The following is a 24,430-nucleotide window of genomic DNA, read 5'->3' on the forward strand; positions in this document are numbered from 1 at the left end:
AGGGCAGGTCACTCACTGCAGGGCGATGCTCGCTTTCCGGACCCTGGGACTTTCCTCACAAGGACAGAACCCCGTGCTATTTCCTCTGACTGGGCAGACAGATGTGGCTCAGGGGTTAAGAATGTTTCTATCCCAGAAGGAGGCAAGAAGCTTCCAGGAAAGTTGCTGCTTGTGGCTTGACAAGCGTTTGTGGCTGTAGGTGCCAGTCCATGTGGGTGTTTGTGGGAACCCCTGCAGACTGGGACTCCTGGAGGGCAGGAGCGTTGGTGGGGGGAGGACTCAAGATGGCTCAGGCTTGTCCCTGGTGACCTTTCGGATGGTCCCAGGCAGGTTGTTGTTCCAGGTGGGGGAAGGTGGGTCCCTTGCTCGGGGCCTGGATGAGCCACCACATCCCTGGCATGGGTACAGAGGGCGTGTGGCGGATGGTGGACCCATGCCGTAGTCTGAGGGCTGTACGAATGGAACTCCCTGGAGTGCTGCCCCATGGGGATGTGGGTTCAGCTCTGGGTTGGCCGATGCTCCGGGCTGCTGGCCAGCACTCCCCTTCCTCCCGCTGCTGCCAGGGGACATGTGCCAACCACATGAGGGTGGGCCAGGCAGGATGCCTGTGGCTTCCCTGGGTGCCATCTGCCTGAGGTACCTCCATTGGGAGGGGCCGATGGACTTTCATGGGCCAAGCGGGGCCTTTGGGCTTTGGACTTTAACCCACTTGTTGCCCTGGGGAGGCAGAGGTGGGTCTGAGGGGCTGTGCACAGTTCTGAATGGGTCGGGGAGAGGTCCCTGTGAGCTGGGGCCTCCTTGGAGCCTAGCTGGTGAGTGCACTGGGCTTCCATCAATCCCCGAGGGGCTGCAGCCCCAGCAGTTTGTTCATTTTCCCTTTTCTCCAGATGGACCAGCGCTCTGGGCAACATCCCCTTTCTTGGGGAGCAGGGTGTGGGTGGGGGCCCCTTCCTGGGCTGAGAAGGGAGGGGTGGGACAGGCTGTGTCTGTGTCTGCTCTCAGAGCCAGCAGCCGCCTCAGCCCAGCCAGCACAACTCCAAGAACAAGGGGGATGCGACCCTGAAGATGCGGGCGTCCGTGCGAATGACGCGCTACTTGGAGTCCTGGGGGGCGGCTCGCCCCTTCGCGCACCTCAACCAACGCGAGAGCGTGAGCAGCAGCGAGACCCTTGTGTCCCACGGGCGGAGGCCCAAGGTAGGACCCTCCTCCCAGGGAGCTGGGAGCCGGGGCCCTGTGAAAGGGCGGGGGGGGCAGATGCTAAGGGGTCCTTCCGTCTTGAGCCTCGCTCTGCACGTGCAGGATGGTTCTGGGCTCTGCTCTGCCTCCCTGCCTCCTGGGGCCCTTGGGGAAATGAGAGCATTTGGAGAATGCTCCAGGGGGCTGGGGATGTCTCTGGACTCCTGGTTCCCCAGACCAAGTTCAGCTTCAGTCCCAGGTGCCTGCAGCCTGGACGGTCCATGCATCCGAGGGTACCCAAGATGATAGACCCAGTCCCAAGACCTGCACCAGGCTCATGGCCTCGAGAATAAGCTTCTCCTCCTTTCCCTTCCAGGCCGTTCCCCTGCGGCGCCACCGGACCCCTGACAGGTTTGTGCCCTGTCCCCTGCTTTCCTGGCCAAGTCCTGCCCCAGTCACCTCCTCCAGGCAGTCTGCCCTGACTGGCCTCTGTCCTGAATGGCAGCTCCACAAGGCTCAGCCTTGACTGTGGATTTTGCCTCGGTTAGGGTCAAAGTGTTTCTAGGAACCAGAACTTCACAGTGATTGAGTGCCTGCTGTATACTCACCCTGTGGTGGGGTTGTTGGGGTGGGTGTGAGGGATACCTGGGGTTTAGTGGAACAGACTTTGGGCCGGGATCGGCCCTCTGCTTCTTGCTGGGCTGCTGCTGGGTGATGCTGTGTGATGCTGGGCCTTCACTTGCCCTCTCTGGGCCTTAGTGGGTCCGGCCCGACCCTCCTCCATCCTGCATGAGGCTCTGGGACCTCCTGCGGGCACCTGGGAACCCCACTTGGAGTGAGTCATCTCATCTACACCCCTGCCTCTGGGTGAGTGGTTAGGTCCCCAGGCTGATGCTGCTGTGGGTGTCTGATTCCAGAAGCGCGTCCCCCAAGGGGCGGTCAGAGGACGACTCATACGACGATGAGATGTTGTCAGCCATCGAGGGGCTCAGCTCTACCAGGTGAGGCTCTTGAGACCTCTGCCTCCCTCAAGCAGGGGCCATCTTCCTTGTGCCTTGTGCCTTGTGCCCAGGGGCTGTGTCCCCGGGGCGGCCACCTGAGGGCGGGCCCTGTGCTCCGCCCCACCCCCTCTCCTCTGAGGGTGGCCCCTGTCACCCCGCCCCGACTCCTCCAGGTTTCACCTCTTCCTGCTGCATCTCCGCCCCACAGACCCTGCTGCTCCAAGTCTGATGACTTCTCCACCTTTGGGTCCATCTTCCTGGAGAAGGGCTTCGAGCGAGAGGTGAGGACCTCTGAGCAGCCCTAGGAAGGTGGGCTCTGAGGTCTGGGGGCGGGGGACAGGGGCAGCCAACACCCTCGGAAGGTCTGCTCGGGGAGGGTGCTGGGGAATCATTCCAGCTGCCACCAGGGTGGGGTTGGGAGTCCATCCAGCCTGTTGGGGTCTCTCTTGGCTCACCGCTCTGCCTGCCATGCCCGGGAGTGGTTCGCCTACTGGGGTTTGGGAGGCTTTGCTCCCTATATGCCAGACCTCAGCTGATGGCTCCAGGGCACACAGTGGTTGACAGTGTTGACCTTTTTAGGGAAAAGCCCCAAACTTAGTATTGGTCTAATGGGGCCCAACTGGTCCCCCTATATGGCTGCCGTAAAACCATTCTGTGTCCCGCTAGTGACCATTTTTGTTTTTAATTTGGCTGTGCCGTTCTTAGCTGTGGAATGAAGCATCTTCAGTTTTTTGTTGAGGCATGCATGATCTTTAGCTGTGGCAAGTGGGATCTAGTTCCCTGACCAAGGATTGAACCCCGGACCCCTGCATTGGGAGAACAGAGTCTTAGCCACTGGACCACCAGGGAAGTCCCCATTCACTTATTTATTGAAGGCCTATGGGTTCTGACAGCGTCCAAGGCCCACACGTGGTCATTTCACTCTCACCTGCTGGCCGAGATGGGTGCTAGTACCCTTTTCACAGACTCTGACCTTTAGAGCGTCTTGGCATCGGGTGTGGCCTGAGAGGGTGGCCCAGCCCATAGCACCCGTTTCAGCCTCCAGGGGTCTCCCTGCGTGAGGAGCTTGGGGCCCGAAGGCAGGTGCGGTCATCAGAAGAGCTGTCTGGTGGCCTCCTGCTGCTGGGAGACCCAGACGGGCTGCCCGCTCCCTGAGCCTTGGTTTGCTCACCGGTGGTGGGAGCCCCGCGGGCAGAGATCTGCCTGGTGTGGAAGGGCAGGCAGCACAGGGCCCCCCACCCCAGGCTCAGGGCTCAGGCCTGGTTGTACTGCTCAGTTTGGGATGACAACAGACCCACTGGTAGCCCCCATCACAGTAACCCCGAAGCTCAGTTGGGCTACGGGATTTTCAGGGACCTGGGAAATAAAGATGGAGACCCGAGCCGGGCTGGGGAGGGGAAGGGGTTGCCTCTGAATATAAAAGAGAATTTGCAAAACCAAAACAAATGAGAATGGCTTGTTCATGATGACGTAACAGCGTCATGGTGAAGTCAAGGAGATGGGGTAAGGGTGTTTTTTTAAAAAGATGATTAACCAGAGCCAGGGTGGAGCTGGGAAGGGGTCAGGGCAAGTGGCTCTGTGGGTGGGGCCTCGGCTGCCCGACCGCCCCTCACAGTCTCTGTTGCCCCCAGTACCGCCTGGCGCCCATCCCCCGGGTCCGCTACTACTTCGCTTGTGCCAGCTTCGTCTTCGTCTGCATCCTGCTCATCCACATCTTGCTGTTGTCCAGGTCAGTCGGGGGCTGGGCCGGATGGTCAGGCCCACCAGGGTCAGGCGAGGAGGGCTGGGGACCCGCAGATCCCAGCCTGGGAGAAGGGACTGGCTGTGAGTAACTCTAGTCACTTTAGACCTTCGAGCTGCAGAAACCAGCCTGGGTGCAGTGGTCTCCATACCTGGAGTTGCCAATGTTCAGTTTTTAATTTTTTTTTAAAAAAATTATTATTTATTTTAATTGGAGGCTAATTACTTTACAATTTGGTGGTGGTTTTTGCCATACATTGACATGAATCAGCCATGGCAGTTTTTCGTTTTAATTGAAGGTGCTTGCTCTCTCGTGCTGTAGGCCTCCCCACTCCCAGATGCCTCCCACCACCACAGTCACCGGTTATCTGTGTGGCCCTGGAGGCATTTCAGTTGCCCTAGGTGTTTGGAGTTGTAGAAGGGCCAACTCCTAAAACCGTAACTGCCACCATCTCCCTCTTAGGTGTGGGAAATTGAGGCTCTGGGGTAGAGGTGGGGTCTCTATTAATGAGGGGGAGGTAGAGGAGGGGGTGGACAGGGACAGGGGGCTGAGGTCATGGGAGGGAGTAGGATCAGCTCCTTGGTGGCCTCTGGAAGTGTGCTTAGGCCAGAGGTTCAGGATGTGCTTAAGAAAGATGAAATAAGGAACATGTTTAGATGTGCTTGTGTGCTTGCTGGACAGGAGTGTAAGGGCTGTGTAATCACTTATTTCTTGTGTACTGGGCCCAGAAATGGCGGGGGGCGGGGGGTGGAGTGTGGCGTGATGTTGATCCTGGGCTTGTGTGTTGTTCGTGGAGCAGCCGGACCACAGTGTGCAGAGTCCCCCTTTGGCTGAGGTGCTGGGGGTGGGGAACATGCCCTGGGCAGAAGGTCCTCTCAAACTTAGGTTTTTCCTTCTCCAGGGCGAAGACTCTGGGTGTGTCCTTTGGGCTGGTGGCCTGCGTGCTCGGGCTGGTACTAGCCTTGTGCTTCGCCTATGAGTTCTTGGTGAGCAGGAAGCCCCTGACAGTGCTGGCCGGGCCCCAGCAGGTGGCAGGGTGGTGGTGGCCCCAGCCCCTCCCCACGAGCTCTGCCCCCCTTCCTGGAGGACAGTGCTGAGTGCCCTGGAGGCTCCTCCCAGGATCCTCTTTCCTAGGTGCTAGTGGTCCCCAAGCGGCCATGGCTGTCCCAGCCGCAAGGGTGGGCATGTCCCTTCTGTCTGCTTACCACATGTGTCCTGAGCTCTGGGCTGGACACAGGCACAGCACCCCTGATCCCCGCTCGGAGCTCTTGGAAGCTCTCACTCTGCTGGGCCCTTGGGCTGTGGGCCCTCCTGGGTGCTGCGGGTGCTCTGTGATGACACTGTGATTCCACAGAGGTGCTGCCCGGCCCGGGGGAAGCTCCGAGCCATCACCGAGAGCGTGGAGACGCAGCCCCTGCTGCGGGTGTCCCTGGCCATCCTGACCATCGGCAGCTTGTTCGTCATCGCTGTCATCAACTTGGTGGGTGCCGGGGCTGGTGGGCCTGGCCAGGACCCCTCAGGCTGAGCACACTTTGGGGAGGAGGAAGCCAGTCTTCAACCCTGGGAACCTCTAGGTTCTAGAATCCCATAATCCTGTTGCATAAAGCAGCATGTGATGTGGCCATAATCCACAGCCTGGTGGGCCGGGCCTGTGGCAGCCCCCGTGGTGGCTCCAAGGTCCTCAGCCTACATTGGTCACACAAGGACTCGAGGCCCCCAGAGCGCTCACCCGGCCACCCCTGTGTCCTTGACGTGCCAGTCTTTCTCCAGCCCCTGAGGAGGCCCTGTTTCAGCCTCTCTGAGACTTGTCTCCTCATTGGGGTCGAGCTGCCCTGGGCACGTGCTTGGGGGCACGTGGGTCCCACTTTGTGGGCTGGGCTCACATGCTTCGTGCTCAGACAGCACTTGTCCTGGCTGGTCCTGCCTGCTCCCACATCTAGAGTCGGCATCTCCTCCCGACCTCCGTGTCCGCTGCACTTGGGACTCTGTGACCGCCTCCCTCAGCATCACCCGGGGAGAAGGGGACTCACTGAAAACGCTGCTCCCAGCTTCTCCCCGAGTCAGCCCCAGGGGCCCTGGGGCAGGATCCACATGCCGTCCGCTGCAGTGGAGCTGTGGCCGCGGTGGGATGAGGTCGGGGTGCCGTGCCTCTGGGCTGGGCTTAGAGCTGCGCCTGGCAGGAGATGCTCACTGTGCCACGGAGCCCGGGCCCTGCCCTCTGCCCCCAGCCCTCCTTGGCCTGAGCAGACCCTGGGTCGTCCCCAAACCACCTCTCACAGGGCCCTTGTCTTGTCCATAGCCGCTGATGCCCTTCCGGGACTGGGGGCTGCCTGTTGGGAATGAGACAGGCCTGAGGGCTGTGGGCGGCTGTGAGATGAGCCCGTGCTACCTCCTCCCGGTGAGTGTGTCCCTCCGCGTGCCCCGTGCCCTCACTCGGATTTTCCCTGCACGCTCAGAGAGTGCTAAGTTCCGGAGCCCATGGGCTCTCCCAGGAGAGGTGAGAGTGCAGGGTGGGTGCTGGCGCCTGCATCCAGGGCGAGAAGGTTGTCCCCCACCATGTCCGTCATGATCTCTCTTCGTGAATGGGGATGTGGCGTGGGGAGGGGGACAGGTTTGCCTCAGAGGCAGTGGAGCCAGGGCTGGGAGTGTTCTCCTGGACAGAATGAGGGCGGTGGGACTTGAGGGGGGCAGTGGGGGATTTGAGCTGGTCTCTGAAGGGCAGAAAGGTCATGGGTCGACAGGGAGATAGGAGGTGGGACGGAGAGAAACAGCCGAGGCAGGTGGTGGGCACAGTAGGTTTCAGGTGGTTGTGTCACAGGGAGGAGGTGGGGGAGGGTTGGGAGATGGAGCCAGAGGTGGGTTAGATCCAGCTCTGGGCAGAGCACAAGGGCCAGGGTGAGGAGCTCGGTCTCTATGCTGCGGTCGCTGGGGAGCCACAGCAGGATCTTGAGCAGGAGACCGATGTGGGCGGAGATGCAGTTTGGGAGGGACCAGCTCACGGCAGAACTCAAGACCTTGTCACGGCCACATGGCACCGGCATTTTCATTTACTGCATTTTTTTTTTCTTTTAAATGAGTTCATTGGCTGTAAGTGGAAGTAAACTTATGCTAAAAACAACATATTACAGAAAGTTTTAGGCTCCATTGCCTGCTGCTTGTTAAGGGAGGCAGGAGAGTAATGCTGAAGACACACTGGCTCTTCATGGAGTCCCCTGTGGCTAAAGGTGGCCCTCCTTTCGGCGACCTCTGGTCCGGGAGGTGCCACCTGGAGACGGGAGGTAGGGGCTGACCAGAAGCCCTGTCTCCCCAGGACTCCACCTGCAGCTGCATCCTGGCCTTCATCGCTTGCTCTGTCTTCCTGCGGATGAGCCTGGAGCTGAAGGTCGTGCTGTTGACCATGGCCTTGGTGGCCTACCTGGCCCTCTTCAACGTCTCCCCGAGCTGGCAGTGGGACTGCTGTGGCCACAGCATGGGCAACCTCACCGGGACCAATGGCACCCTCAGGTGAGGCCCCGCCCACTGCCCGTCCTGACTGTGTCCGCTGCAGTGCCCTTGGCTTTGTCTCAGTGCCGTTTCAAACTCGGGTGCTTTTGCAGCCACAGTCCCCTGTGGAGCAGACAGCCTGTGGGCTGGACTGGCAGGTGTCGTGGTTCCCACTTTACAGAAGGGGAAGCCATGGCCCTGGGTCTGCAGCGCTTAGGACTGAATGTGACTCATCGGCAGGGGGTGTGCCCCCGGTGCCCAGAGGCCACCTGGTCTCCTGTCTCTAGGCCAGTCTGGGGTGGGAGGTGGAGGCTGCAGCCCTTAGCCCAGCACCCGGCTCTGAGCTGTGTCCTGGGTCTCAGAGTTCTGCAGAGAGTGGTCGTCTCTGGTCTGTTCCCAGACACATGGAGGGGCTGGTGTGTGCCTGCTTCTGGGGCTGGGGGCTCAGGTGGGCCAAGGAGAGAGACCTGGCTGCCTTGAGCTAAAAGGCAGAAACCGGGGGACCCAGAACAAGGCCTGTTCCCATGGGCCTGGCTTGCACCTTCGACTCCTTCTGCAAGCCCTGCTCACCTTGAGGAGCGTGGGCTGCCTTTGGCTGCCCCCCCCACCTGCCTACAGTGCTTTCCTTGACTTTGCCATGGCCCTTCCCTGTGACCAGGTGTCAGCTCTGATGTCACCTCCCTGTCAGTCTCCACCTCCCTCTTTACTTTACAACCTGAAGCATCTTGTTTGCCAGCCTTGCGCACGCGAGCCCTGACGGCAGCACCCTTCCATCTGGCTCACTTTCCCAGGGGCTAGCACTGGGTCTGGGCCCGCCTTTTGGGGGGGCTTCCGGGGGAAGTGGTGGTGACGCCTGCCTTTCCTCCTCGTGTCCAGCAGCTCCTCATCCTGTTCATGGCATCTGAAGACGATGATCAGTTTCTACCTGGTCTTGTTCTACACCACGCTCATCATGCTCTCCAGACAGGTGCAGCCCGGGAGGCCCTCTGCTTGGAGAGAGGCTGGGGGTCGGGTGGGGGCGGCCTCGGACTTGGAGCTGCACACAAGATGCAGTCTTTTCAGGATGTTCTGCTCCCGGGGTCAGGGGTCCTGAGTGTCCTTACTTCTCGTCAGGACTTGAGTGACATTTAATCGTGTGGGTCACTTGAGGATTGTAAGTCTCGGCTGACAGGGGTTTCAAGGCCACTGCAGGGCGGCCCTTGAGTTGGCGATGTCAGCCAGAGGCACAGGGAGGCTCCGTGGCCCCTGGGGTTACGAGTGTGCTCTGCCCTCTGCCCTCGCTCACTGCAGCCAGGACTCAGATATCCCCCTGTCCACAGATTGACTATTACTGCCGCCTGGACTGTCTGTGGAAGAAGAAGTTCAAGAAGGAACATGAGGAGTTTGAAACCATGGAGAACGTGAACCGCCTTCTTCTAGAGAATGTCCTGCCCGCACACGTGGCCGCCCACTTCATCGGTGACAAGTTAAACGAGGTGGGGACAAGAAGGGACTAGTCACTCTGGGCAGGGAGCCCCAAGGCACAGGTGTGGTTCCTGGAGGGAGGCTGCTTTCTGCACTTGGTCCCCATGGCACTTGGCCTCACCGATGCTCCCAGGAGACTGTGTGTGCCATGAGCTGTAAGAAAACAGGCCTCGGAATCAAGAGGCCTGCATTCAGGTCTCACCGCCCTGGGCCTTGATTTTCACATCTGTAAAGTGGGGCTGATAGTACTTGACTGGCAGAATTGTTGCAAGGAGCGCATGTCCAGGTATTTGTAATCCGGACCATCTGCTGATGAAAACACGCATTTCTACCAGTTCTGTACAGCAGAGTTTCCTGTCTATGGGAACTCAGGCCCAGCGAGCAGAGAACCCAGGCCTCCTGACTGTTACCATCTATACCCGGGGGTTCTCAAGCCCAGCTGTGCAGACACAGGGGACCTAAAGGAGCCCCAAACCAACCTGAGTCCCACCGTCCTCAACAAACTGATTTAGAACCTCCTGTTCTGTAATGATCCCCAGTTGAATCTCATGTAGTCAGGTGGAGAACCACTGCTCAGCCCCTCCTGTCCCCCTCCCACCCCCACCAACACCTGCTCCCGTGAGGAGGAATTGGCCCCAGTCTGCTCGCCGCCCTGCTCCCAGGAGGCTGGGTGGCCATGGGGTCCTGTGTCTCCCCCGCCCCAATCCAGGACTGGTACCATCAGTCCTACGACTGCGTGTGTGTCATGTTTGCATCGGTGCCGGACTTTAAAGTCTTCTACACAGAGTGCGACGTCAACAAGGAAGGGCTGGAGTGCCTGCGCCTGCTCAATGAGATCATCGCCGACTTTGATGAGGTAGGGCCTCCACACAGCCTGGAGAGAGCGGGGCGGGCCCGGGGCACCCCAGGCCCAGCTTACACGTGCACTGCGGCTCCCTTGGGGGGAGCACACATCACACAAATTATGAAAAGAACACACACATTTGCCTTTTCTGTCTCTTCAGCATATAATGTGTTATCTTCTCTGTGATTGGCAGCAGCTTGCTTAGATTTAGGTTGTAGAGTTGTTTGATTTCTTGCTTAGCCTGTGCTGGCAGTCTGTTGCAGAGTTAGTCACTCAGTTTGGGCTTAAGTCTTAGCTGCAAATAATCCGAATGCCTGTGTAGACTCTGTTGAGTAGTGGGGTGTTTGCATCTTAGTAGGAATTAGACTGGGCTTCCCTGGTGGCTCAGACAGTAAAGAATCTGCCTGCAATGCGGGAGACCTGGGTTCGATCCCTGGGTTGGGAAGATCCCCTGGAGGACAGGGCAACCCACTCCCATATTCTTGCCTGGAGAATCCCCAGGGACAGAGGAGCCTGGCGGGCTACAGTCTGTGGGGCCGCAGAGAGTCGGACACGACTGAGCAACTAAGCACACAGAAGTGAGACCAGATGAGAATGGAAAAGACAAGGAATGTCAGGGAAGAAAGGAGCAGGGAGAGAACGCAGAGGCTGTGCCCACCTGTATGGAGGTGTGAACTCAGAGGGCAAAGGCCCAGCGGGAGAAATGTTTGCGTTCAGAAGTGGTGGTGGGAGAGGACCCTACCCCCTTCTCAGGACCGGGGACAGGCCCAGGCTGCAGCCCTCTTGTATGGCCCTGCTTCCCTTTGTCTGCAGCTGCTGTTAAAGCCGAAGTTCAGTGGTGTGGAGAAGATCAAGACCATCGGCAGCACGTACATGGCCGCTGCAGGGCTCAGCATCCCCTCAGGGCCTGAGAATCAGGTACTCAGCCTACCTGCTGGCCTCGCGCCGCAGCCCCAGAGGGGAGAGTGGGCACAGCCCCAGGCCAACACTGTCCTCTCCACACTCCCTCCTTTGAGGGTGCGGCAAATGAGCTCATGCCTCAGCCTGAGGGACGATTTGCTGGAGGAGTTGGGACAGGGGGCCCCTTGCCAGGAGGGGAGTCTAAGGGGGTGCTCGGGTCCTGGACACCCTGTGGAGGAGGCTTGGTCGGTACAGCTCTGCCCAGCAGTGGCCCCCCGTGGCTTTCATGCCCTGGCTGGCACACGGTGCTCCCCGGGTCAGGGTGCTCTGGAGGCAGGGAGGCGGAGCAACACTGCCCACGGCCCCACGTACAGCGCTCTATCCCGCAGGACCTGGAGCGGCAGCATGCCCATATCGGCATCATGGTGGAGTTCAGCACCGCCCTGATGAGCAAGCTGGACGGCATCAATCGGCACTCCTTCAACTCCTTTCGCCTCCGAGTTGGTGAGGCCCTGGGAAGGTGGGGTGGGCTGTGGCTCAGGGCAGGACTGTGGAGCCCTGGCAGCCCCACTCTCAGTGGGGTGTATGTTGCCATCCCTGCCTCCTGGCAGCCCCACTCTTAGCTGGGTGTAATGTTGCCATCCCTGCCTCCTGGCAACCCCACTCTCAGTGGGGTGTATGTTGCCATCTGTTTCGAAAAACTTTAGAAATCCCTCTGATCTTACAACCAAGTGATTGGGAAATTATCCTTTCCTTGCATACTACTTTTCTTTGAAGGTTTTAAGTAACCAGGAATATATATTACCATGGGGAATCCCCAGTTGTAAACAGGTGACCTTAAATATCCTGAAAACAAATCGAAATTATTAACCTAAGTAGTCACCGAAACTAATACGGTCAGTCCCCAAAACCCATTCAGTTTGAGGTGATTAGCAGACACAGGTAGAGTAAAGCATCTGCCTGCAATGCAGGAGACCCGGGTTTGATCCCTGGGTCGGGAAAATCCCTTAGAGAAGAAAATGGCAACCCACCCCAGTATTCTTGCCTGGAGAATCCCTTGGACAGAGGAGCTTGGCGGGCTACAGTCCATGGAGTCACAAAGAGTCAGACACGACTGAGTGACTCACACACACAGAGCAGATAAAGGAAGTGTTAACACTGGACTCAGGCGCCACATCCAGTCAAGTCTGAAAGGGAACTGCCTAGGGAGCCCTCCCCTCACATCTCAAGTGCCATCTCCTGTCCCAGGTGCAGGAAGCATGGTCCCTACCTTCATTTTCATGGTTTTGCCAATCCTTTCCGTGGTAGCTGGGTGGATTCTGTAGCCCTATAGCTGGAGGCTGTCTCTATGATGCCAACTGCAAATACCTTTAGGCATAAACCATGGGCCTGTGATTGCTGGAGTGATTGGGGCACGAAAACCTCAGTACGACATCTGGGGAAACACGGTCAATGTTGCCAGTCGAATGGAGAGCACTGGAGAACTTGGAAAAATCCAGGTAAAAGCTCACCTGGGGAAACCTGTGCCCAGTGGAGGTGAGGGAGCCTGGGCTGTCAAGTCTGCCAGGGGATTCTAGCCACCAAATTCTGGAGGGAAACCAGACCCTGTCGGCCAATTTCTCTTCGTCCCCGCCACAGCAGGTTTCTCTCTTCTGAGGACTTATGCTTCCTTCCTTTTCAGGTTACTGAAGAGACATGTACCATCCTCCAGGGACTAGGGTATTCCTGTGAGTGCCGCGGGCTAATTAATGTCAAAGGCAAAGGTGAACTGAGGACTTACTTTGTCTGTACAGATACCGCTAAGTTCCAAGGCCTGGGGCTGAACTGAGGGCTTTTGGTAGGTGCCAGACATGCTGGAAACCCATTTCCTTCTCTGAAGCAAGCCAGGCGGAAGGCCCAGCCCCACACCAGGCACAAAAGCAGTCCAAGGGATTGGTCATCACCACCTGAGCAGGTGGCTGTGTGTGTGTGGCCTCCTTGGACTTGCACTAGGGGACGTGTCAGCTTGGGGCAATCACCCGGCCTTACACACAGGCAGCCAGAAGCTCTGTGCTGTCCGAGTCTGCAGGGCGGCCTCCAGCCCAGCAGGGAACAGCTCATTTGTGAGCCATGCACTCATCCCCAAGGTGCTGTGGAGGAGACCTTGGAGCATGACCTGGAGACCTGCCTGCCCCACCCCCCAAGGCCTGTGACCTGCACACGTGGAACGTGTCTTTTCTCGTCCAGGATGGGTGGGAACTCCTTTCTCCCCAGCACACCAGCTACAAGAGCGCACACATCTCATACAGGCATTCTGGTAAATGGAGTTGAAAGATTGTTTTACATCTACAAATGGGTTCAAACAATAGGGAGAAAGCCCCACAGTGGACACTTACTTCTTATCCTCTTTGGCATGTGTCTGTTTAAAAATGGATACATTATTAATTGAGGTGTCACCCTCTAAATGGCTTCTGAGATGCTGGATAAATTCTCTTCCCTCCAGTGTAGCCTCTTCCTTGGTAACCATGGACATGCAAGTGGGACCACTGTCCTGTGTGAGCTCACAGGGTCAGCTCAGCCATGGGATGGAGCTCTGAGGAGCGTGGCTCACCACAGGAAGGCAGCAAGTGGCAGAGCCTTGGCTTGAATCAGACAACTTTGAAGCCAGAATTGAGATTAGGTTTAATAAGTGAAAAGCCTTAGAAAAGGTGTAAGTTCTCAGCCCTTCCTTGACTCCTCATGCATTTCCAAGCGCCCCTGGCAACCTTGCAGTCTGTCTTAGCTTTATACTGGAAAGGAGTGGCCTCTGTGTGAGAGAAGCTGACAGGCTGCAGTTCCCCCCTTCAGTCCTCACAGCTAGCTCTGAAGAGGACCTACTCAGCATCAGCATGTGCAGAGGTTCCCGGATCTTGGAAGCCAGGCCTCTCACAAACAAGTGCTTGGATGTTCTGAGCTGACTGAATCCAGGCAAGTGAAAAAGCCAGGTTTTTGAGGTGTGGTGTCTTATAGCACTTCAGCTCCAGAAGAATCAAAAGAAGTCAATCCGTGTTTTAACATGAGGAAAGACCAAACTGCCCATTCCCTTTTCCAAACTGCCTTCACTGCGTCATAACCAGAGTCTCACCAGGGTTTCTAATACAGCTGAACTTGACTATATAGCAGGAATTCTAGCCACAAGTCATCAATGAACTCCCCTGAAATTATACAGAAAGTCTTGCATACGTGAGGCTTTAAAAGATGACACCACCTTGCAGACAGGTGACTAAGCAGCCGAATTTGCCTGGGACGGGGGCGGTGGAGTGAGCCACGGCAGGGAGGGGACTGGAGCTGAACCTGCTGTTGGCCAGTGCTGAGTCCTGGGGTTGGGTGGGCTAGTGGCAGCTCTGATGCATCACTGGAACAGGTGGGAATAAATCACAAGAACTTGCTGTCCTAAAGGAATTTCACGGTGAAAACACTGGTAAGGGAAATAAACCTTACTTAGATTGCTTTTTTCACACACCAGTTCTTCATCTAAGTACTACGCTGAAATCTATACCCTTAAAATCAGGAGTGACTGGGCTTTCCTGGGAAATCACGAAGGTTCTGTCACTGATCCAGTGTAGACACACATCAGTATGCTGGGCCTCTCTGAGGTGGACATGCTTCTACTTTTGCAAAATACAAATTACTGTTTGCCTCCAGCAAAGAAATCCCAATTGGGAGTTTAAAAAATAATTGGTTACCATTTATGTATTTTTTTTTTCACTGTGCTCAGAGAAGAATAATATTAAGTTTTGAATTTCTGACATTCAGATCATAGTGTATAACTGACCATAAAAATCACTTAGTTACTTGTTATAAATTCATTTTCCAATTACCAAGTCATTTGTTCACAGGTGTCATTTTGCTTTGACAAGACAAGTATTTTTCATAACACTGACCTTCTCTATGGGTCAGGGACATGCTTCATATCTCTACTAAGGTGGCCTCACTGATGCTAGTGAAGTTTTCTGGTTTCCTTAAGAAAATTTCCTAAACAGAAAAGATCACTAACCACTGTATACATTGTGTATATGTATAAAAATAGGCTTTGAGAAAGTACATGAAACAACTAGGGGTTATTCGACACACTGAATATTTATAGATCTGTAACATTTGTTTCAAAATGTTATATTTCATTTTTATAGAGTACCAGTGTTTCTCTTTTGTCTAGCTTTTCACAGATTAAAGCAGCAATCTGGAAAACCTGTTCTGGAGTGTTTTGAATTTAAATGTTTTCTTGGTCTTTGGGAACTACTTAGCTAAATAGATTGAAAGTTTTAAGAGCTGGTTGCTACCTGAATTATATTTGAGAGACAAACTCTAAAAAGACTTGATAAATATTGATAAATACATATTTGAATGGATTCTTTAATTCTTCTGGCATATGTTTTCAAGTATGTTTTTGAAAGATTAGGTCATCTTAACTCTCTTGAGAGATTCAATTTTCCTTCACCCTACTTGTTAAATGTTTTCAAAGTCAAGAAAATAATAAAATAGCTTCCAGCTTGGATGTTTTACAGAAGGACTCCATACAGTCTGAGTAGGGTCTTAAACCTAATTTGTTCCCTGAATTAGGTCACAGTCTAGCGCCTGGTCATAGAAGAGGAAGGACCACGTATGATTTCCTACTTAAATAATTAAACTGCTCAGGAACTTCACCTTTGCCTTTCAGATAAAAGTAGATGAGTATCAGTTTAGGGGGCATGGCAGAATCATAGGCGACCTGTTGAAAAACAGTAAATAGAAACATCAACTTTCCTTTAAGCTTGGTGATTTCCTTTTCATATTCATGGACAATTTAGTTTGTATCCTATTTGGCTTGTCCTTTTATTATACTGGGAAAACCCCTCTACAAATGGCAAAAATAAACCAAAAAGGAACACCAGACAAGTTAGTGCTATGAAACTCCTAACATATTTTTATTTCGTTTTGCTTTCGTGGTGGGAAGCCCTGCTCCTTCCACATAAGGACATCGTCCTCAACACATATATGGGGGACATGCTAGTAAATTCTAAAGTTGAATTTGTTTTCATGGTATAACAATGGGAATCTCACTGGATGGTAATTTTAAAGAAGGGTTTCTCAGTCATGGTCCTGCCTGTGAAACATAAGGAAGCAGCACTATCACTCCTCTGCAAGAACTCTGCCCAGGTCCACTCCCATCCACTTTCTGCTCAGTATTCCAATAGGTCCGAATCATTCCTTTCTCACAAGGCCTCTTTTTGAATAAATCCTCGAAGTGAAATCTGCTAAGTCAGGAACCATTTGGTTATAATTTCCTTAATGAGAAGAAAGGCAAATATGGGAAAATGAGGGATTTCAATGATTTGGGCAACTTTTTAATGGATGGTCAGGAAAAAGGCTGTTTTATTCTCCAAGCTCTTCTCTAATACTTCATCCTCAGATTCAGCCCCAGGAAAAGGTGATATGTACAATATAGCTCATAGTCCAGGTTCAGCTTTATTACCTAATAGAAGTTCAACCTCTGGAACATTAAAATCAACTGTTCCAAAGTTTAATTAAAAACACAATTTACAAATATTTAATATCTTCTGAAAAGCATTTCCAAGTTAATGAAAAAAATATATACATAATATATAATCAAATACCAGATAGATTCAAATCCCATCAGGTTCACACTCAGTAACATCAGTCTTTTTAGGTTCTTCAAAATCTGAAAGAAAAAAAAAAACACACCCTTTATTTAGCACCTTTTTTCCTTTTAATTAAAAAGGGGATGTGACAGTAAAACAGAGTAACTGTTGACAGCCCTTCTTCACTATGTTCAAGGTTCAAGACTAGGCAGGTGTATCACTATAGTTTTTTTTTTCCCGCAAGCGTGTGAGGTCTTTATTCCTTAGACAAGATGGAAAGAAAACTCGCCCAGTTCACACGTTAGCATCAGAGACAACACCTTGCAGATGTTGCTGGAGGGAGAAGACTGATGTTCCCTCGCCCTCCATTCTCCAGAGACACAGGGCACGCACCTGCTGTTAAATCCACAAGGTTGTTTCCAATGACTGGGGAGGGGACGGAAATCCCCATCGCTTTTCGGACTCCATATGTGCTTACAATATCACCTGGAGTTACTTGCTGTGCAAGTTCTTTAAGGTTGTTGGTCACTTGTTCAGCTAGGGAAAAAAAAAACAGCAACAGAAAGAGAGTTCAAGGTACTGAAATGTGATTCCTTTAGATAACTGAAAAAAAAGCCCAATAAACATGAATACAGAAAATGAACTGTCCATGGTGTTTCTCTTCAGTGTTAAGACTTTATAGTGGTATCACTACTCAAGCAATGCTCCCTTTAAGTGGCTTGCTTCTCTAACCAGGGGCTTCCCTGGTAGCTTAGATGGTAAAGAACCTGCCTGCAATGCAGCAGAGCCCGGTTCCATTCCTGGGTTGGGAAGATCCCCTGGAAAAGGGACAGACTACCCACTCTAGTATTCCTGGGCTGCCCTGGTGGCTCAGATTCTAAGAGGTACCACATACCGAGATGCATTTCTCTGTACGATGGACCCAAGAGACAGATCATGTTGGGAGGGGGTCTGGTGCTCAGACGCTCATTCTGGGCTTCCTGGAGCTCTCTGAGCAGTTTGGTGGTCTCATCAAGTTTCCTCTGGAACACTTCAGCTTCTGTGAGAAAAATAACTTATTAAAGACATCACGGACATCTTGTATCTGATCCTGTGCAACAAACTGAATACTGTGCTCTGGGGTTTTGCCATTTATTGGTTAGTCGTCTCTCCTCAAAGGAGGAATCCCCCCTAAATGAAATCAACACCACAGACACGCTTCACTATTCACTGAGCTTGGCCAGTCACCATGTTCCCGTAGTGAATGGCTATGCTAACCTGTGCTCCTTTGACATTACATCTTGCCTGCCTGTGTCAGGAAGTGTTTCCTTCAAGTCCTCTGGAGACACTCACCTTCGGAGTCAAACACTTCAACCGGAGCTCCAAAGTTTGTGACTGCTTTCAGCGCTGTAAACTTGTCTTGATGATTGGAGTCCAAAGGCCCTGTTAGTTCAACTTCTGTAACCTGCTTAAAAAAAAGTTATCGGAGCTTGCTAAGCCCTGACAATGCTAGAATGAGAAGTTAGTAAGATGGCTTGTGTTTATAAGCCAAGTTATTTCACTTATTTACAGTGATAATTCTGATGCCATAAAAACCTTTAAAATGCCATTCCTAAATCCTGGCGGACGTGTCCCTAAGTTCACACTTCTTGGTAATGGAATGGCGTGTTTTAAACACTGTGTTATTTGCTTCATCGCCGCTCTAAGGATAAAAGCCTTGTCACTGCCCTTTTGGTGACTGTGGTGGTGCTGCAGTTTCTGAGGCTCACAGGCAATGTTTTAGTCCAAACACTGGCACTCCCTTATGGTAGAATTTGAACGTGAGATACTTCCTGGGTTCTCCTGTGGGCCTCAAAGTCAGGCTGTTAGTATTGCATGGGAGAAACAAAATCCTAAAATGGGTCGTTTTATTTTTGGAATCTCAAGACTCAGAATTTCCATAACCCTAACACTGGTTTTTAGGAAATGATCAACTGTGACAATGAGTAACCCAAAGTTAATGGTTCCATTTATACTCTGGTATTGCACTCTGAGCTCAGACGCATGGGCTAAGTGTGGTGGAGAAAACCCTATCAGTACATACTTGGGTCTGTCACCTCAGCTGGGCCCTCACAACTCAACTCAAAACACTTCTCATCCAGCTTTCCTTCCCAGTCTCCAGCTTTCCTTCATTCTTACCTGTTCACCACGTACATGACTTTGCCTGGCTAATCTTTCTTGGAAAATGACATGACTTTTTAAGTACCATGTACATTTGCATCTATCTCTACTTGATCTCCCATCTTCAAGTTTTCTTTCCTGTCAAAAGGCTTACAACTCTCTAGGTCACGTAACTCACGGCATCTTTATCTTGTCCCCACCGTTTTACTGAAATTACTCTGATTTAGGTTACAAATGACATGAGCTAGAGGGCTTCGTGTGGCATCCGACACTGCCGGACTCTTTCCTGCACGACTCTGCCATGCTCTTCCTATCTTAACCATTGGTCTTTCCAAGGTTTTTTGGCCTTTTCCTTATGTGTTCTGCCTGGACAGTCTCATTCATTTAATACCTACAATAATTCTGCCATGACACTAATGACCTCTAGATCAACACACCTCCAGTGATGTCCCAAACCATGCTCACCAGCCCTGAAACCAGATATTTCTTTCCCTGATGAAGGTTGCTCCTTTTCCTGTACATCTGACGTAAGCTAACAATGCTAGTATCTACCTTGTGCATCAGGCCCTATCAATTTTAGTTCTACTGTATTTTTCTTTATTGTACATCTTCATTCTCTTCCATTACATTGTTATCTAAGCAAAAGACAACTAGCTGAAGTCCCATAGCTTTTCACTGGTCCGCTCCCTCCAGCACCCCATTCTCCTCTGCATCGAATCACAGCAGTCTCTGAGGAGAAAAATCTCAGCTTCTTAGCACTGCACATACAACTTGTCATCTGATCCTCCACTCTCCTGTGGTCACTCACTTGCTGGGTGCTCTTTCGCCCTGCCTGCTCAGATTATGTCACTACACATGGAGGTCTACCCACTTCATACACCTGGCCCTGCGCTGCAAGAACCTTGTTCATCTTTCTAGACCCAGTTCATCTGGAAGCCTCTCCGTGACGGTCTCACCAGCTGTCCAAAGCAGCTGGCTCCTTCAGCTTGTGTTCCCACATGTACGCTTATACTGTACAGTAACGGGCTTTGGGTCCCTTGTTTACACGCTTGTTTACCGTACTCACTGCTGCAACCTTCTCCACAGGCAAAAAAAGTTCTTTGATTTCAGGAGATAATAAATATTTTGTTTTTTAAAAATAAAAGCTTTATCACTTAGGCTTTTTAGCTTATTTGCCATTTAAATATTTCTTGTAAAGAAATGAAATATAATCACCTCCATTTCTTTTGCTGTGTGAAGTATCCTAATCTGGCCTTCATCTTCAGGAGATGACTATAAAGATAAAGAAAAACACTTTATTAAAGAAAACATCAGATGGCTAAAATCTCTGACAAACAGAAGACAGGAGAACTCCTAGTGTATTCTACATGAAGAGGCAATATTCTCAAACAGCAGCAGATGTGTATAAAATATTCAAATGCTACAGAGAAGGTGAAAACTTCCCATAACCCTAGTCTTCAGAGATAATGCGTATATATAAACAACACATGTATCATGTGCAAAAATCAATGATGATCTGTTATCTTCTCTTGAAAGATTATACTGTGATTTACTTAACTGATTTCTAGTTTTAAAAAATTATAAAAACTGTATTCCTTACATATAACTTCCGTCTTATTTTCTAGTATAAATTCTGAGAAGAGGAACTGCTGGATCAAAGGGCAGAGACATTTTAAATTTGAAATATACTGCTGTATCAACCAAATGAAAGATAAGCAATTTTAGTTCAAGACCTTTAATTAATTCAGATTAATTGATGGGAAGTATACAGTAAAAATATTTCTGAACTGATAAAAAGCTGAATGTTTTTTAGGTGATGTAAAGAAAGCAGTTTTGTGCTAAGATATAAGACTGTACGGCAGTTCTCACTGAACTTCAGGCACTGACTCAGCAGGCACAGGCACAGTGAAGGCAGAGCGCACTGAGGCTGCAGGCACAGCCACCAGCAAGAGTCATAACCCCCAGAAGATACAGGGCTCCTCTAACTACGATGACACGGACATTCTGGAGGTCAGCTCTCCTCTCCACTGAACAAATGTTTTCTGGTTCTCATCTTTGAGTCAAGTCTCTGAATTACCCTGGATTATGAACTATGTCCAACTGAACTGGAGCTAATTTACAAGTGTTAACAAAAGACAGCAATGAGGAAGCTTTTTACTTTTTTACTTGAGGCTCCACCACTGTATTATTACTACATAAGGAAAAGGACATTCCCTGTCATTTTAGTCAACTCAGTGTCAAGCCAGTGAGCCAGACTTCCTTTTTTTTGTTCAGGTACGTAACACAAGCTGACTTCTGGGTTATAACCCCCATTTTTGATTTCTACATTTCCAAGATGAGGAGATAATGACAATCATCTGGCCCTCACAGATCCTGGTAGCCGAGTTACTTGTTTCCGTTCATTGTCCTCCACCCATGGGCTCCACCTGGGCTGGGCTGTCTTTTCAGTGGAATGGAGTTCAGCTGCCACACTGGTTAATCCCATGGTTTCATAACACTGATGACTAACACTGGAGAACCAACGATAAACCATCCTGTTTCTTTAGCAGCATTCTTACCGTCTCTGACTCCTGCAGGGTTCTAGAATGTCCTCCTTTTGTTAAAACATCCAGTAAACTATCTGCCATAACATATGGATAATCTTGGCATGTGGCCAAAAACTCATGGATGCTGAAAAAGAGTGTTGGGAGAGTCACTTTCATATAAATGATCTCCACTGGTGTTTTCTTCCTATTACAGCCAACTGTTTAATTAGATCCCTTTAACTTATGCCCATGATGTGAAACTTTCCATCAAGACAGAACACAATTATACTTACATATTTACCAGTGATAGATTTATCATCATGAGAGAATTAATATCAAGAACACCATGAAAAGGAAATGCTTCTGGGGGAAAGTTCAAAGAAAAATAAGATCTCAGTGATGGTGGGGATGAGGGCTCAGTCAGTGGAATTCTTCGCTTCTCTCTTTTCACTCCTTCCCTAAGCTAAGTCGCTTCAGTCGTGTCCGACTCTGTGTGACCCCATAGACGGCAGCCCACCAGGCTCCCCCGTCCTGATGGTATTTGCCTCAGGGCTCTCGTATGTACTAAAACACTCTCAAAGTTACACCTCCAGGTTGGACCACACTCTTTGGAAGCTCCATTTGGAGGTCAAATAGCCTCATAATGTCCAAAACTGAATTGCTGGATCTTCCTCCTGAAGCAGTCCTTCTAAAATCTTCCCTCTTTGTAACAGCAATGTCATCTTCTAGGCTTCATCTAAAACCCTGGAATTCTCCATGACTTTCTTCTCTCACACCCCACTTCAGTGAGTCAAAAAATCCTACTTAGGCTGATGCCTGGAAAATACGGCACCAGCAATACCTTCATGTGGAATGCATCGATGAATGAGTAATTGAGAAAGGATTTATTCAAGCTGGTGAGAAGAGGTTTAAAGGATACAAGTGGCTTGATCTAAACCACAGTCACTAACTTGTAAAAACACTGCCACCACTACCACCATACATATATAAAAGTGAACAATTCCCTCTTTTTCAGAAAACCAGGAGACTGGCTAATCTACTGGGTTAAAGTCTTACACATAATGAAAGTTTACAAAATTCCACTGCCAAGAAGGAATAACCCAAGCCAGAATGCCAGTAAGTCAGGATGGTTATCTCATTATGCTGATGGCATGCAAAGTACCCAGCATCCTAAACAAGAACACAAAGTTACCTTCTCACAGAAACATGTCATAAGGGCTGGTGGAGTGAAACTGCCAGAGTCTACTGGGACCTGATGGGTCAAACAGGCTTGGATGGGGGTCGGCTTTGGATCAAACCAGGTCCTAGCTCCTATCTTGGGGAAATGTGTGGTGGCTTTGACTTTGATTTGATCCCCCACAGCGATCAAATCTGGAACAACTCACGGATGCACAAACATGTTACAATGAAGCAGGTGGCACACCAACATTCTGAAGCAACAAGCTCCTGAATTTTAGTAAGCAGAAGTACAAAACATCTTCAAAAACATATTTTTGTAAGAATTAAAATACTGCAGATGCCAACACCATAAAATATCAGGGAGACAATGCTTTCTTTAAAATATTTACTTTCCACTAAAGAATGATGATAACTAAGGGTCTGTTTAATTGTCAATTAAAAAGATTACTGAACACATTTCCTACCATTTGAATAACTCCGTAGGTCTATCAATAGATCCCTTATGTGTATCAGTGTTTTAGGACAATGCAGCTCTCAGAGTACCAATGAAGTGACGACTCACCTGAAATCACTGGGGAGATCAGGGTCCTCCCCATAGGTTGAATAGATTAAATCAGAATCGTCCTTGCTGATATTTGCAAACGTGGAGTCATAATGTGGTGCGTAAGAACTGTAAGGTCCATAACTCAAGTATAACACTGTTGAGGAAAACACACACAGAACCACAATACCATTCTTTAACTTGTATGTCAATCTATTTTCCAATTATTAAAGATTATTCCCTTCTAACTTTGCTACTTCACTGACTGGCAAACAAATCCAAGGTAAATTATTTTCTCCAAAATATATACTTATAAGTCACAACTCAAGTGAATCTTTTCTCACAATGGGGAGGGGAAAAACAAGAAAGAAAACTCATTCTGAATATTAATACTGATTTTTCAGTTTTTTCTTTAAAATATCTAATTAATGTTGCAAAAATACTACAAATAGAGTTAAAGTAATGGTAATTACGCTTCTTTTCCTCACTCCTTGAAAATGAGAAGAGAAAAAACTTTACTACCACATGGGAGCCTTACCTGGAGTTACTTTGTTCCTTTTATCTTCTTTGAACCCCTGCAATGTATTCACTCCAGACTGAAGTCTTCCAGTTGTCATCCCCAGTCTCACAGGACAATAGCCTGGTTCTAAAACATAAGAGCAGCATGGTGGAGACGGCTCATGTGGCAGTGACCCCATGGCGCTCTTGCAGAGTGTCTGTGGACACACTGCTTCACGACATCCACCTGACTCCGGGCAGCCCTTACTATATCCATCTTTTTTTTGTTTTTACCCATTTTTAACAAAAAAAAGCTGAGCTGAGAAAGGCAGGAATGTAGCCAGGATCCAAATATGGTCCTTTTCATCATACCCTGCAGCATCCTGGAATTCTCTATAATCATGTTGCACTTCACTTTAAAAAACATTTAAAAGTCGGACCTTTCAGTGTTAAGATGAGTAAAAGAAGGGGAAATCCCTGATTAAAGACAAGAATTCATAATACATTCAGGATAAATTAATCTCTACAAGAGGCAGACTTGTACTGCAGGGACGAACAGCCTTTAAAGACGAAAAGCCTGTAAACCAGGCATGAACCCCTGTGATGATGTTGGAAATCTGCAATATAAGCCTAAGAACAGAGAGGGATGGCGTCAGGAGAGAATCTGGTCTCTAACAAAATCCAACAGAAAAGATTGTTTTCTTCCGAAGACGAGCTCTGGTTTCTGTAACAAGACCACCCTGGAATAGAGTCTACTTCCACATGTGATCAGTGTGACAAAGTAGAAGCACTTGTGAGAAACTCCAAATCTCTGAACAAAATCTTCCTTCCTTGGTAAGCATGTGGTGTCTTAACTGGTACTAGTACCTCCAACCAGGAGGATGAAGCTGAGATGCGAGCAGGGGCATCTTCCACCTTAAACCAGTAAACTGGCCTCCTGGGGGAGCAGCTGTTGAGTGTGAGGATCAAGTCAGTGTTGGCCGCATGTGAAAATGTCTACAGGAGCTGGAAACCCAGAAAACCAGACCAAGAGCAGAGTCCAGAACCCCAGGTACAAAGAAAGGGGCAGATCTTTGTGCCTTTTAGAAAGCTTTCACCTAAATCAACTTAGCTGCATCTCTTATCACCAAATTTTCATCACTGATACATCAGAAAGAGCAATGTTCTCAATCCTGTGGCATTTTCTATGACCCAAGACTCTAAAAAACTCTACTATGAAAAGTTCATATAAAAGTAAAAAATGGGGCCAGAGCGAAAAGAGCAAGTTGTGGGTAGTGGCGGCGGCAGCGGTGGGGTGTGGGCAGTGGTGCTGCATGGCCACAGCCACGGCGGGGGCGGCTGC

At 50.4% G+C, this 24,430-nt stretch overlaps 2 protein-coding genes across 5 annotated transcripts in view; one reads left to right on the forward strand and one right to left on the reverse strand.

Annotated features, from left to right (window-relative positions):
• ADCY7 (adenylate cyclase 7) overlaps nucleotides 1-12,982 on the forward strand; it is a 51,029-nt gene extending 38,047 nt beyond the window's left edge. Inside the window, exons 11-26 of the mRNA XM_052655902.1 lie at nucleotides 1,003-1,194; nucleotides 1,553-1,587; nucleotides 2,094-2,177; nucleotides 2,386-2,458; nucleotides 3,809-3,906; nucleotides 4,820-4,904; nucleotides 5,273-5,398; nucleotides 6,218-6,316; nucleotides 7,229-7,422; nucleotides 8,278-8,368; nucleotides 8,721-8,876; nucleotides 9,575-9,721; nucleotides 10,523-10,627; nucleotides 10,999-11,113; nucleotides 11,984-12,108; nucleotides 12,291-12,982. Of these exons, the coding sequence (XP_052511862.1) occupies nucleotides 1,003-1,194; nucleotides 1,553-1,587; nucleotides 2,094-2,177; nucleotides 2,386-2,458; nucleotides 3,809-3,906; nucleotides 4,820-4,904; nucleotides 5,273-5,398; nucleotides 6,218-6,316; nucleotides 7,229-7,422; nucleotides 8,278-8,368; nucleotides 8,721-8,876; nucleotides 9,575-9,721; nucleotides 10,523-10,627; nucleotides 10,999-11,113; nucleotides 11,984-12,108; nucleotides 12,291-12,437 (1,872 nt within the window). The 3' untranslated portion in view covers nucleotides 12,438-12,982. The remainder of the gene's footprint in view (nucleotides 1-1,002; nucleotides 1,195-1,552; nucleotides 1,588-2,093; nucleotides 2,178-2,385; nucleotides 2,459-3,808; nucleotides 3,907-4,819; nucleotides 4,905-5,272; nucleotides 5,399-6,217; nucleotides 6,317-7,228; nucleotides 7,423-8,277; nucleotides 8,369-8,720; nucleotides 8,877-9,574; nucleotides 9,722-10,522; nucleotides 10,628-10,998; nucleotides 11,114-11,983; nucleotides 12,109-12,290) is intronic.
• A 2,301-nt stretch (nucleotides 12,983-15,283) lies between these two features.
• The window catches only part of BRD7 (bromodomain containing 7), a 50,112-nt gene continuing 40,965 nt past the window's right edge, over nucleotides 15,284-24,430 (reverse strand). Inside the window, exons 10-18 of one of the 4 annotated variants that reach the window (XM_052655838.1) lie at nucleotides 23,129-23,236; nucleotides 22,612-22,747; nucleotides 20,904-21,015; nucleotides 19,561-19,617; nucleotides 17,539-17,653; nucleotides 17,102-17,245; nucleotides 16,600-16,743; nucleotides 16,222-16,286; nucleotides 15,284-15,335 (exon numbers count right to left, since the gene is read on the reverse strand). In XM_052655838.1, the coding sequence (XP_052511798.1) occupies nucleotides 16,231-16,286; nucleotides 16,600-16,743; nucleotides 17,102-17,245; nucleotides 17,539-17,653; nucleotides 19,561-19,617; nucleotides 20,904-21,015; nucleotides 22,612-22,747; nucleotides 23,129-23,236 (872 nt within the window). In that variant the 3' untranslated portion in view covers nucleotides 15,284-15,335; nucleotides 16,222-16,230. Of the gene's footprint in view, nucleotides 15,336-16,029; nucleotides 16,287-16,599; nucleotides 16,744-17,101; nucleotides 17,246-17,538; nucleotides 17,654-19,560; nucleotides 19,618-20,903; nucleotides 21,016-22,611; nucleotides 22,748-23,128; nucleotides 23,237-24,430 lie in introns of those variants that run through there. The other 3 variants (XM_052655840.1, XM_052655837.1, XM_052655839.1) reach the window with 3 other exon arrangements.

Source organism: Budorcas taxicolor, chromosome 18 (genome assembly GCF_023091745.1).
Source record: "Budorcas taxicolor isolate Tak-1 chromosome 18, Takin1.1, whole genome shotgun sequence".
NCBI classification, from domain to species: Eukaryota; Metazoa; Chordata; class Mammalia; order Artiodactyla; family Bovidae; genus Budorcas; species Budorcas taxicolor.